Below are 14,475 nucleotides of genomic sequence, written 5' to 3' on the forward strand. Positions count from 1 at the left end.
AATATATCATAGGAAAATATGTTAGCACTAGAAATGAAATATATTTAATCCTGTCTGAGAAGCTTGAATGATATTTCTGGATGTTGTACCATTTTTGGCTTTAGAGAATCTGACCCTCAACACACTTGTACTTGTGCAAACACGTACTATTTGGAGGTTAGATTAAAAGAAAAATATGTGAAATCATTTAGCAGCAAGGCACTCTTTAGACCACAGTCTGCCCCAAGTGAAATGAGCTTATAGTGATTAGTCATAACTAGCCAATTCCCTGCCCCTGAGGAATTATTTCAGAGAAGTAAGTACTGTCCATGTCAGAGTTTTTTTGGTAGACTCTTTCTAGAGAAGGTAAAATGTCTGCAGACATTTTATACCAGGCAAAGTATTTCTGCCTAGCAAAGGTGATGGGGAAGATGAAGAAGAAGGAGATCCACATTTTTCATGTGACCTGACTTATAAATAAAAGTCCCCATCATATTGTCCTATCTTCATTTCATGAACCACTACTCTCTTCCCTATAGAAGAAAAAAAGATAAAACCCTACAATTCAGCTCTTCATTTTACTTTACTGCTATTTGAAGTTATGTGATCTGATTTTGTATCCTGGAGATAGGATTAAAAGGTATGCTTTAGTTATTATTTAGTACTGCCCTAGGGAACAGGAATTATCTCTTTAATTTGATTTCTTCTGAATTTCTATTACTCTGTGCATCTATTACATATCATTAAAAGGTAACCTAATTGACAGAATAGGTTTCAGAGTCAGAAAAACCTTGAGTTCAGTTCTCTTTCGAGACACATTTTGGCCATACAATCCACTGAAAGTCATTTGCCCTCTTCTCAGTGCATATCATCTCTCTAAGACTGTCATTAACAGCACACTTGCTGATGTGCACTGACAGGATAAGTTTTCTTATCTGGAATTGCCTATCCTTGAAATTACCTGGTCAAGAAAAAAAATTAGTAAGTTGAACACACCCCTTACAGCAGAGAAACCTGTGTGACACACATATATCCCAAGCCTCAGAAAACCTCATAATTCCTTCTTCCATTCCCTTCAATTGGAATCTTCATTGGAAGATATTGACAAAATTTTGGGGAACTTGAAGCACAACTTTTTAGAAAAATGACAGTTTATCCTCAGAAGAGGGGAGGAAATCAACTAGGCATCATAAATTCATTGCAGATTGCAACCTTACAAGTCTAAGGAATATGAAGGAGGAATTTGCCCAACCAATAGACCCTGGCTTAAATAAACATTTTGAAGTTCATGGACTTCATGGATTCACCTTTAGTCCAGCTCCACTAAATTCCTTAAATAGTCTGAAAGCTCTCATAGTACTTCCATCATTTGCTATTTATGACAGGTAGTACAATCCAGGAAACTGGACTTCAGTAATTTGTTAGGAAGTATGAAAATGGGGATTTGGCAACCCAGAAGTCCTGTCCATTGGAAAAATAAGGGCAAAATACTCCATATGCTCAAATTTATTATCAGTTAACTGAGAAATGTGAAAGGTTTGTGGAGAGAAACTAAAACATAAAATAGATTAAGAGAATTTATACTTTGATCATTCCAACTTTCAGGAAAAAGCTAAAACTCATGTATTGTACCATCATATTCTACAACCACTTAATTTGCTAACAAGACTCAACAGATCATGATCTATAACTTCTCTTCCAATCTAATCAAAACATGAAACATTTGGCTCATGAGAGTAAATGTTTTTGATCGTTTATTGTCTAGCCCACCATTCTCTCTCTGGCAGGCTGAGATGAAACAGAAAGCTGATATTCAGAGCCACTGGAATTGTAGGCCTTGTAATTTAGAAATATCCATTTTATCCCATGTAATTTCTTCCCTAAGATTCCTCAGTCTGAATCTGATACAGGTAGGAGCCAAGACAAACAGTAACCATTTATAGTCACTCAGACCAGTTTGGATTTCACTCTAATGTAAAGCAAAGAGAGCTTTTGGCTTCATTTCAGGTGTGTAACAGGGGTAGAAAATGCATTTAAAATTTAGCAGCAAATGTTACCATATGTCTCCATAACAACTGCAAACTTTTATGTTAGGAAAGCAATAACATAAACTTGTAGGAATCTTGGAACAGTAAACTATTAATTTACCAAATATAAAAATCCACTGTGACAAGTTTTACAACTGCACTACTTTGGGTACCCTTTGTCCTGTGAATTTCTCCATATTATAGAGTTTTATCCTGATCAATACTGATGAATGAATCTTTTAAAATTAAAGGTACAAGGGTATTTATCAATTGTCATTTTTCTGTTGCTGTGTGTGGTACTTAGCTATGGCTATCTTCTACTCCACTGCTTCCTCCTCAACATCATTCTTAAAGGATAATAAAACACATTTAAATGGCAGCAAATCCTTTTCATGCCTCAAGACATTATATATATGAGGAATATCAACATACTTATTTACTATGTTTGCTTACAATATGCCAGACACTATACATAGAGTATAAAGATAAAAACAAAACAACCCTGCCTTCCAAGTGCATGCATTCTGCTGTGGGTCAGCATGGCAGAACAACATTTAATAATCATTGGGTAATTGCTCTCATTTTTCAAACCTGGTATACTTGTACATGTAACAGCCAAGTGCCTAGAGAATAAATGTTCAGAGATTATTATTAACCCATTAACTGAAAAACTTTTTTGCATTTTCTTATTTTTGCCTTTGGGAAGGTACACAGTAAAGAAAGGATAAAATGGATTCACATAGCCAGGACTAAAGAACATGCAATGAGCACTAAGGTTTCCCAGAATTATGACAAATGGATCTTGATTTCTCTTTTAATGCTAGGAGCTGAACTCCATCTGAAGATACTTGGAGAGATTTAACAGATTATTTCAAAAAGAGATGCCATCATTTTAACCTAAGTTAATATGGAACAAGAATAAATTCTGGAATCTTTTCGTATAACAAAAACAACATACCCACTTTTATTTAATGTAAAGCAATTCCCATTTCCCCACACTAATAAAACAGCTTTTAGGTTTTAGGCATCTATTACCACACAAGCAGATCAACATATTGTCACTAAAAGGCAGGTCTTCTGGAAAAGGAACTTTTAGACTTGATTGAGGGCATGGAATCTCAGAGAATCTGAGGATTCTGGGTGAGGACAGTATAGAGGAACAGAAAAGATGAAATAATGTTATGCTATAGAATGGAAAGTTTGACTCAGCTTGAGTTCTCATGACAGCTTCTCCTTAACCCAACAGGTAGGATCCATTTGTATACAAGAGATCGTGGAAAATCACTTTGGAACAGAAAGAGTCCCTCTAAAAGAGCCAGTCTTGAATAAGGCACATGGGAGTCAGTGTATTTGTGTGTACCAAAGCTGCACAGAAGAGAGAATATGATATTTAAGGAGCACAAAGCGAACATGCAAAATTTGGAAGAAACAACACAAAATGGAGGAAAGTGCAAACTAGGGAAAAAAGAAGGAATGTATAATTCCTGCATCCCATCACACCCCCTCTAACATTCCCATACCCCCTCCCTATTTGTGATTGCCTATAGTATAAAGCCCAGCTAAGGAAACTCCCTCTACTGTTGCTGATTGGCCACTATTCTTCAATTTAGTGAGTTGCCAGAACCACTGAAATAAAACTGATTTTTGTCCAGGGTTCTAGGGCCAGAGTAGACCTGAGGCAGAACAGTCCAACTCTCTCTGTCTCAGGGACCATTTTTCTATCAATAGCATAAAACTGTCTCTTTGATTTTTGAATAATACATTTGTATTTTCCTGAAATCTAGAAGGGAATCTCACTTCAGAGAAGATGTGTGTGTGTATCTATCTATCTATCTAGCTAGCTAGCTATATATATTCATTTTCTTGAATTAAGGTCTCAGATTCTCTCATCAGGTTTAGTAAAGGAAAATATTTTTTCATGTACCAATAGTTCTGTCTAGTGTCTTTGGTTTTTCTTTTTTTCTTTTCTTTTTGTTGTTGTTGTTGTTGTTTTTTTTTTTTTTTTTTTTTCTAGAAGGGACCTTTTTTGAGATAAGGCAGTCAAAAAACCAAAACAAAACAATAAGCATTATTAAATGCCTACTAATGTACTGGGTATTATGCTAAGCTCTGGGAATTCAAAGAAAGATATGAGACAGTCCTTGCTTTTGAGGAGCTCACAGTTTAGTGGATTAGGAAATAAAGTCTACCACCAATAATCTGATTTAATTGTGTATGAGAAGTACATTCTTGGGGCAGCTAGGTATACAGTGGGTAGATATATTGAAAAGTGGCCCTGGAGTTAGTAGGACCTGAGTTCAAATTTGGCTTAGAAGCTTACTAAGCTTTGTCACCCTTGGCAAGTCATTTAACCCCTGATTGCTGAGAGGGTAAGGGGAGGGAGAAACATACTCATACATAAAACGCTGCTGATTAATGTGGGGAAGTAAAGCGGAAAAAGGAGGTCAGACCCTCCTCCCCTTAGAAAAGGTACCCAGTCCTAGAAGAAGAGCAACAGAAGATGGAGTTCCTTAGAGTACCTTTGCATAATTCAATACGTTTTGGCTTTGTGAAATTTATAATGTAGTTACTAAGATATAATATATCTTCAGTTACTAAGATTCAAAAAGGAATTAAAAGAAGTAACAGTTGTGGAATAGGGGGATTGAAGAAAACTTTATGTAAAAGAATGAGAATTGAAACATGGGTAAGATTCACAGAAGCTTTAGCAGGTGAATTGGAAGTTCCAGTGTGTATAATTATTCTTTACTTTCATGAAAATGCTCCATGTTTGAAGTTAGTAATGTAAAGAGAGGGAACATAACATGAATGAAGTATTGAACCACCAGAAATTTCCTCTTTGTTCTCATGACCCTCAAAATAGCTTATTTTGGTAGCATTCTTTAGACTGCATAAAACTTAATCTCAGGAGTCTCTGATCCATTCAGACCACAGACTGAAATGGCTCTAAAATATTCCTTTCATTTGTCCTTTGAAAGATGGACAACCTTAAAGTGACCTTTCTACATCTGGGGCCACATTCCATTAAAAGTTGTCTTATCCTTATACTTCAGCTGGGCTGGCATTTCTGACAGACGTGTAAACAGATGCAAGCATTGTTGCTAATGACAGGTGATTATAAGTGGCATGGGGGCCAAGGTAATTAAACCATGCTCTGACAGGAACATTTGGCAGTGTAGTACTTCAGCACGAGAAAAATCGTTGCAACACACTTTCTCCCTGCTAGGCTGTAAGTATCTTTCATTTTGAGTCTTCCATCGAAGTGCTTAGAGATCCAAAAGGCTGCTGTCTGAATCTCCTAACACTATAGTGTACTTGGAGATGGGCCCTGAGAATGCATAGGTACATAAACTGGCATTTACACTTGCTGTTATATCATAATGACAATCTATTTCTCCAAAGGATCTTCAGATTGTTATTTTGGGAGCACTATTAGGCTAAATTTGATAATGATGTGTTTTGAAAGAAACCTTTTAAATTTATTAAACTGCTGTGATCTTAGCTTTTTCACCTATTGCCTGGAATGTCCTGGCATTTTTCTTTGGTTCCAGAAGAGACCTCCCGAATCTAACTCCCCATCCTAACCCAAACAATAACAAAAAATAACCTAATTTTTCCAAAGCAGATACAGTATGTTGTTGTTCTTAGGAGAAATGGAAATGCCTGACTTAACATCAGGGTAATATACTGCTCTGGCAGATATTGTTTGTTGCTTTTTTATGGGTGATCAAAGGCTTATTTGTGTTTTGGATTTCATGGGGTCACTATCTATAGATTTCTCAACATTTTAGAATATAGTTTTAAGAAAAGGAAAAATAGGTAATTCACTATGGAGGGTATAATTGTACATTATGTTTAAGAGGAATATCATCTGTCCTTCAGAAGCAGCTTGTTACTCAGTGGATAGGGTGCTGGGCCTGTTCTGATTGCCTGACTATAGGATCCACTGGAGAAGGAAATGGCAAATTACTCTAATATCTTTACCAAGGAAACTCCATGATGAAGAGTTCAACACAACTGAGTAGCAATAACAATTTCAATCCTTTGATTTAATTCCCCCCAGAAGGTCAAATGAGTACTTCACAAACCTGTTCTGTACTTTAGAATTCAAATGGAAGAAATTAGAATAATGGATTAAAGACTTTTAAAAAGAATTGAAGGAAAAGAGTTACAGCTTGGCTATTTCAAAGACCTTGCAAAATATTTTAAACAATGGTAATACAGTCAGAATAAGTTCATATCTTGTCAAGATGATTTTAAATTCATCTTAATACATACATTTGGGCATCTTAGCTAAAAAAAAATCTATCATTTATTTTGTCATTACCCTTTTCACGTGAAAGAGGACCATTATTATATTAGCCAGTTGATTAATTTAATTTTATTTTTTATTCTTAGAAGGCTTAAAGCTTGTGTTAGGAGGGGCAAAGTCATAATTTTGTCTGCTTGGATTTTTTTTATTCTTTTTCAGATATAGAGAATAATTAAGGCCTTTTGGTACTGGCATCAAGAGAATATGCCCTCATAGGAAATGATTGTCAATAACATGGCTTTTTTCTATTAATTGGACATCTTTGGTTGTAGGATAAATTTATAAAGCTTTTAGTGTTCCCTCAGCCAAGCTGCTCATTTTCCTGAACTAATTTTGTTTTGGGGGGATGTGGATATGTGTGCCTTCAGGGTTCGGGGTGGATAGTGAAAAGATTAACCTAGTGGTAATGATTAGTTAACATCAGAAAAGCACCAGGTGACTGAGATATTGGTGGTACCCAGAAAAGAAACATTCCTCCCAGCCTCACCCAATCCCTGAGTTCAAGCTTGGAAAGTGCTCAGCCACCTATTGGCAAGAAGAGCAGCTTTTATACTATGCTTCAAACCTGTAGCCAGTTTCTAAGCAGTGGCTTTTAAAGCTTTGTCAGATGGGTTAAGAGGTGTCCCACCTCCCATATTATAGAAGAGAGAGATTAAACTCACGAAACCTGGCATGTTCCCTGTAAAATATCAAATCGGCATGATTTTTTAAAGCCAAAGTTACTAGGCTTGGGGGAAGTGTGACCTTTAGTGAAAGTATCACCAGAACAGACAGAAGAGACCCATGTGAAAGACAGTTGTCCTCTAGGAAGGCAGCCCACAGAACAGAGGGATCCAGGTGGAGCCTCTCATTTCGGTATCACCATCCCAGCGGCACAATAACCCCAGTAAATGCCGAGCAAGTTTCCTGGACCGCTCCCCTGCCCCAGAGCTATAAAGCCGGGAGTTTGATGCTTAGTTCTCCCAGACATTTCCAGCCTCCCCACGCAAAGGCACCTGTACAGACTTTGAGCACTGGGGAGCTAGATCTCGACCTGGCGCCATTCTCTTTGTCCTGTATAAAAGCTGCCACGCTGCTCGTCCTCTGCCCTTCTTCCACGGCCTCTGTCCTTTGTCATTTTAGAGGCTTCCAAATTGTGTTGTTCAGAGGAGACTTTGCTTTTAGGTTCTAGCATCTATGTGACCATGGTGTGCGTCCTGCCCTGCACAGAGACGAGTAAAAAACCTCTGTATGTATACTCGCATCCATCCATACACATATGACTACGTACTCTGCTTAAAAATGCCTGCTGTGGCACTGGGGTAGCAATACTGTGGGAGCTGCCAACTTGTTTTATTTCTGATATTGCCTGGCAGCCCCTGAAGGAGATAAAGTATGAATTTTTATCTTCCATTTACTAGGCTTTCATTATATTGTGGTTACAGTCACAGTGTCAGCACATAAAATGTTAAACATCACTGGTCTGAAAGAGGCTTCCATTGTCTCCTTACCTCTGGTGCAGGGGGAATCTCGCTGGCCTTGCAGTGCTGCTTCTGTCAGGGTAATATGACATGAAGCATTTCTTGGTAATGACAGACATTGAATATGAGTGACAGGAACTCTGACCGAAAGGAATGGGTTCAATTACCACAGACGGGGGTGGGGGGTGGGGTTACCTGAGATAAAGCCAAATGGCCCAATTGTACTTGGTTTTGACCCCTTGACTTGGCGATACACAGCAGTAAAGACAAATGGCTGATTAACCAGCCCCTAACCCTCCTTTTCTATGATAAACTTGTTTGGATTTCTCTGTCTGGAAAAATCTCACTGTGGCATGTTTCTAAAAGGAAATATGATCGGGAAACAGTGGGGCTGGTGCTAGTCATTTTCTTCTCTTGCAAGCACAAAGCAGAAAGCTGTCATTCTATCTTGGAATGTATCTAGGACATAGTGTCCAGAAATCAATACAAGATAAATGATTGCTCTCTTAACCTCACCTTTCTTCTGCTGTAGCGCTTACATTGCTCCCGTTCACCTGTAGCCAACCTGACGCCAGGGTAAATGAGAGATCCTGCCATCAGAAGTTATCTTCTTCTTCTTCTTCTTCTTCTTTTTTTTTTTTTCCTGTGGGCTGTTGCTGTTCAGTATTGAGTGCAGCATTTCACTTGTTTATAGTCCGGTGCTTACGGCCCCAGATAGAGTTATAGAGAGCAGCCCAATTAAACTGTCGCTGTCTGCCCTCACTTGACTGGCTTTACAGAGTCATTTAACTAACAGACATTCCTGACTATTAAAGCTAGTAGCGGCGTGTCTCCAGCAGTGAAGATAAAATGAATGAGATTTGTTAATCAAGGCTGACACTTGATTCTAGATGTGATGTTGAACTAATGCTGTTGCAACCAAGTTTTTTCTTTATTGTCATTGTTTTTCATGTATTATTTCATAGAATAAATTGGAGAAAATTGCAACAGGTTTTAAATTATTCGTATTGGTTCAAAAGGTTTGGAGTGAATACAGTATTCATGTTGCACCTTCTCTAAATACTAGTCCCAGCATTTTCACAGAAGTAGAAATGGAAGTTTTGCCAGCCAAATGAATGCACGGGGATGTGTTTCATTCCCATCAGACACATTCCATTGTCTGTCCCAGCCTAGCTGGCAGCAGAGAGATATAAGTTTTTATCCAACCTCATTTTTAAAAAATCTGACTTTGTTTCTAACCCATTCGGCATATTTGTGTCTGCCTTGGGAATCTAATTACATTGGCAGCTGCTGATAATGGTTTGGACTGGTCTGATTAGTTCTTGTCAATAGTAAGGTAGTAAATGTCCTGAGCTTTTTCACTTGTTATAAAAACCTCATGGAGAACCTCTGCTTCCCATGTGACACCTCTGGGTCCACATCTGGAACATATGTGTGTAATAAGCTCATTGAAAACTTTAAACAACCAATAGCACTGCAACAAGAACTTATTATACTAGGTAATATGTATGATGATGTGAAATGGCTCATAGTCTCCCTTGAGCAGCTGAACCATTCTCAGCTTAATCAATAAGCATTTTAAATGCCTCCATTTTAACGTGCTGGACATTGTGCATTCTTTGCTGATCTCTGTGAGGTCAACCAACAATTCTTTCAGCCCCTTAAACTCTGTTGTGCTCTTGAATTGTGTGTGTGTGTGTGTGTGTGTGTGTGTGTGTGTGTGTGTGTGTGTGTGTCTAGTGGTAGTATTTAAGTGTGGCTGGGGCTCAGCAGGTCTTTGGAGGCATGGATTGGAAAGTTGCTTTAGTAAAAACAGGTTAGAAAATGTTTTATTAAAAGCGTTCTCTGTTTTAGTGTATGACCAGAGGTTGTGAGGGACCATCCTCACAAGACTCATAACAAGAGCTTAGTTCATCTTCTTGCCTTGCTGCTAGATCTCTGAAAAACTGCCCTCTTTTGAGTATAAAGTTCAGTGTTGCATATATCTTTGGAAAGTAAAATTTCATGCCCACCTCTTCATAAATGCAAGTAGCCCTGGTCCTATGTGAAGTCTAGGTCCCAGTGTAATATTGAGCTTCTTCCAGGCCAAATACTTCCATCAGGATACAATGCATATGTCTGTTTCTGGTTCTTAGCACCTTACTGAATCAACTGCAGTACATGCAGTATTTTAATGGAAGCAAATGTGAGAATCCAAACATCCTTAAAAATGAGGAAAGAAGGAAATAGTACTTTATGGCTTTTCAGTCATTATTTTATGAACAACTTGTACCCCAGATCCATCAAACAACTTATGGACTGGCTTCATAACCCACCCCATCTCCTAACCCCCCAGACATATGAGCCACTTGTTACAAGATCCACAAAGGCCCCATTTCCCCTGGTTAGATTTTTTTGCATTGGGCTCTAGGGAAGTTGTAAGATAGGTTAGGAGAGATGCTCCCACAAAACAAATCACAGAGACTATTAACTTACTATAATTAATGTTGTGTTTTTTTTTTTTTTTTTGTATTATGTATACCAGGGAGAAATGCCTGCTATAGAAAGTGTGGCTAGATTATGCATGCCCAGAGAAAGCAGTGAGCCAGAGACACAAAAGAAGCATCAAGAGATGCCTTTCTATATTAAGGTTATGGGATCGTTTTTGTTATGTCTTGACCAAGAACTTGAGCTTTCCCTAGGTGAAGTAATATCTCTTTGAATCTTTCTTTTACAAGCCTTTCTTAGCTATAGTTTGTTTCTTTATTGGCAATAAATCACACTGTTCATTCTGGGGTTTATAGTCTTATTGTCATTCCCACTGAGTGACAAAGCATTATCTTTCTATTTAGTTTTTTTTTTTGGGGGGGGGGGAGGGCAGAGAGGAGCCACAAACCTCTTTTCCCTCAAGTTCTCACACACAGTTATCACTTGAGTGCTTATGTATATGAGACAAGAGACCAAAGTTGTTAGGGGCCTTCAAAGGCAACTATTTTTCCCTTCATAAAGGAATGTGATCCTCTCCTTCCACCCCTCACAAAGAGACTAAAGTCATTCTCAGAAGAAGTAACCTTAAACTTGTGGATATTATTGTTCAGACCATTTTCATTCTTGAAGGCCATGGTCCTCACTTTAGCTCTTGTGCTGGAGTCTCCCATCATTCTTTCTCAGTACAGCTGTCCTTTTCAGCCCTTCTTATTATCAGTTATTTTTGGAGCTCTGCCATAATGACTAGTAATATATACAAAGTTTAGTGGGGAATTTGCCAATCTAGTAAAGTTCCTTATACTTTGGAGGACTTTTGGTGAAATTATGGTAAATTTTTATCTGAATGTGTGGTAGCTGCATTGTTTCATTCTTTCCCATTGAAAGTCTCCCTTATCAGAAGGTTTTTTGAAAATGCAAGTCTCCTAAAATATGCAGCATTACTATATTTACAATGAAATACAGAAGGAGAAAAATCTATTTTTCCCCAGTGAGAAACTACAAGAAGCAATAGCCTCAGAGAATTTGTTTTAAAATACTGGAAATTTTGTCTACCAGGTTCAAATCTAGTAGGGAAAAAATTAAATTTTCCTCTAGAGTAGTGATTTTTATTCTCTTTTCTGTCATGTATCCCTTTGGCAACCTGGTGAAGCCTAAGGACCCTTTTCCAAAATAATTTTAAATGAATAAAATAAAAACAGGATTACAAAAGAAATCAATCATATTGATTATATTAAATATAATTTATATTAGTTATATTAAATATAATTATCAATATTAGATTAAGAACTCCAATTTTGTAGCACACAAAGAATTATGTGGTATTTCCTTTAAAGACAATGCATAACCTATGAGCATTTCAGAATAATAGTTCTATGTGTAAGTACTGACTTTCTTCTGAAGCTCCCAAAAGCTTTCCAAATATCCATACTGAACTAACCTCACATGGTTGTTGTGAGGATCAAATGAGATATTTGAAAAGAACTTGGCACAGTCCCTAGCATGAAGTTAGTTCTTAGCAAATGTATATTCCCTTCCTTTTCCCTCTTATTGGTGTTAGAAGATATTACTCATGTTATTGTAATGATTAAAATGAGTAGTTACTTGCCTGAGCAAATTCATCTATAAATTTTCAATTTATCCCAATCTCCTGACATTATGCTCCTTTCCTAGAATTTTACCTGTTGTTATTGTTGTATAAGGATTATAAGGCTTTGAGTTTGTGCTCTGGAAGGAGTCAATTACAATTATATTTAAGGACTTGTTTTAGAGGGAGACATGCTAGTAATGCAACTCTTTGTCAGTTGAGCCAGAGTTTTTATAATTCCTATGAACAGTACCAGAGTCATGGAACAGATGTCAAAACAAGTAGTGTAAGAAGATAGAAGTCAATCTCTATGATACTAGGGTATCACACAACTGAAGGAAAAGATTCTGCAAATGGAGGTCAAATAAAAATTAGATGACAATGGTACCTAAAGAGAGATGACATATTACATGTTGTACAGAACACTAAGACAGTAAGCAAAACTTAAAGTTCAGGAATTCCCTAGGATTTTGATATGAACTAATCACTGAATGTTGAACATTTGTACAAACTTTTCCCTTTTTTAAAATTTTATTTTATTTTTTTTACATTTTAAGTTCTGAATAGTCTCCTCCTTCCCTGCCCACCCTGCATTAAAGGCCACCATTTGACACAGATTGTGGGTGTAGGGGTAGGTGTATCTGTAAAACCCTACTATGCATACTTATATTTATCAATTTTCTGGAAGTGAATAGTATCTTCTTTCATAGATCCTTTGTAGTTGATATGAGTATATTTATAATACTCAGAATAACTTAGTAGTTGACATTTATTATTCAAACAATACTGTTCTTTACCATATACGATGTTCATTTGATTCTTTCTGCTCATTTCACTCTTCATTATTTCATGAAACTTTTTCATGTTTTTCTTTTCCAAAATCAACTGTTTCATCATTTCTCATAGTATATTAGCATTCCATCACAAATTATAGCTTGTTTAGGTATTCCTCAATTGATGGACATGCCCTTAGTTTTCAATTCTTTATCACCAAAAAGAGAGGTGCTATATATATATTTTAGAACAGAGGTTCTTTTCCTTTTTCCCTGTTCACCTTGGGAAATAGACCTAATAGTGTACTGCTGGGTCAAGGTATATAGACAGTTTTATAACTCTTTGGACATGGTTTCAGATTACTCTCCAAAATGGTTGAATCAGTTCACAGTTCCACCAATAGTGTTTTAATGTCCCAATTTTCTCAGCCTCTCCAACATTGTTTATCCCTTTCTATCATTTTAGCAAATCTAATAGATGTGAATAAATCTCTCAAAGGTTTTTTTTTTAAACTTGCATTTCTCTAATCAATCATTTTGAGTTTTTCCACATGATTATATATAGCTTTGATTTTTTCATGTAAGAACTGCTTTGTCCATTTATCAAATGAAGAATGACTTATATTCTTAAATATTTGTGTATATATTTGAGATATGAGGCCTTTATCTGAGAACTTTAAAAAAAAGTCCCCCAATTTTTTGCTTTCCTTCGGTTTATTTGAACAATTAAAAAAAATAAATGTAATCAAAATGATTCATTTCACATATATCTTTTGTTTATTTATAAATTTTTCCACTCATAAATTTGATGGGTTATGTGTTTTATATTCTTCCAATTTACTAATAATATCTCCCTTTGTATTTTGATCATACAATATTGGTCTATACCCAATTTCTGCCGGACTAATTTCTATGTTTCCCAACAATTTTTACCAAATAGTGAATTCTTATTCCACAAATCTTTGTCAAATACAAGGGTATTATAATCATTTACTACTGTGCATTACTTGTTTATGCTACTCCATTGATCTACTTTTCTATTTCTTAAGCACTATCAGATAGTTTTGATAACTACTGTATAATATAGTTTAATATCTGGTACTGTTAAACTTCATTCTTTGGATTTTTTTTTATTAATTCCTTTGCTATTCTTGATCTTTTATTTTTCTAAATGCATTTTGTCATTTTATTTTCTTCTAGCTCAATTGAATTAATTTTGGATAATTGGGATTATATTGAAAACATAGATTAAATAAAACTATCATTTTTGTTTTTATTGGTTCTACCCACCCATAGTTCTCCACTTAGTTTTGTTCTTCATTTAGTTTAATCTGACTTTTTTGTATAAAAAGTATTTTATAATTATGTTCATGTAATCCCTGGGCATATCTTTGGCAGATAAAATTCTAGGTTATTTTCTGCTGTCTACAGTTATTTTAAAATTTATTCTTATGTGTGTGTGCATATATTGAGAGAAAAAAGTATGCTGATGATTTATGTGGGTTTATAAAGCCATTTTGCTACTTTGACTATATCTGCACAGTATTTCAGTTGTTTATTTCTCCTTCCTTGTAGTATTTTTTTCTTGACCTAGGATTTCAATTTTTAGTGGTAATGTTCCTGTGAGTTCTCATCTTAAAATCTTTTTTCAAGTGATGATTAGTAGATTTTTTCCAATTTCTATTTTATCCTCTCAATTTAAAAATTCAAGGAAATTTTCCTTAATAATTCTTGAAGTATAGTGTCTAGACTCTTTTTGATTATAACTTTCAGGAAGTTCAAAAATTCTTATATTGTCTCTTAATATATCTTCTAGGTCATGTTTTTATTATTTCTTGGTGTTTTATGATGTTATTAGTTTCCCTCTTGCTCA

At 36.1% G+C, this 14,475-nt stretch overlaps 1 protein-coding gene across 11 annotated transcripts in view; it reads left to right on the top strand.

Annotated features, from left to right (window-relative positions):
* FTO (FTO alpha-ketoglutarate dependent dioxygenase) overlaps positions 1 to 14,475 on the top strand; it is a 458,508-nt gene that overhangs the window by 303,664 nt on the left and 140,369 nt on the right. For 2 of the 11 annotated variants that reach the window (XR_012486833.1, XM_074293425.1), the window contains one exon: positions 3,253 to 4,207. The exons of the other annotated variants lie outside the window; for them this stretch is intronic. Coding sequence is in view for 1 of the 2 variants with exons in the window: in XM_074293425.1 (XP_074149526.1) it covers positions 3,253 to 3,256 (4 nt within the window). In the remaining variant the exon portion in view is untranslated. Of the gene's footprint in view, positions 1 to 3,252; positions 4,208 to 14,475 lie in introns of those variants that run through there. 11 annotated transcript variants of the gene reach the window in all.

Source organism: Sminthopsis crassicaudata, chromosome 2, assembly GCF_048593235.1.
Source record: "Sminthopsis crassicaudata isolate SCR6 chromosome 2, ASM4859323v1, whole genome shotgun sequence".
Classification (NCBI taxonomy): domain Eukaryota; kingdom Metazoa; phylum Chordata; class Mammalia; order Dasyuromorphia; family Dasyuridae; genus Sminthopsis; species Sminthopsis crassicaudata.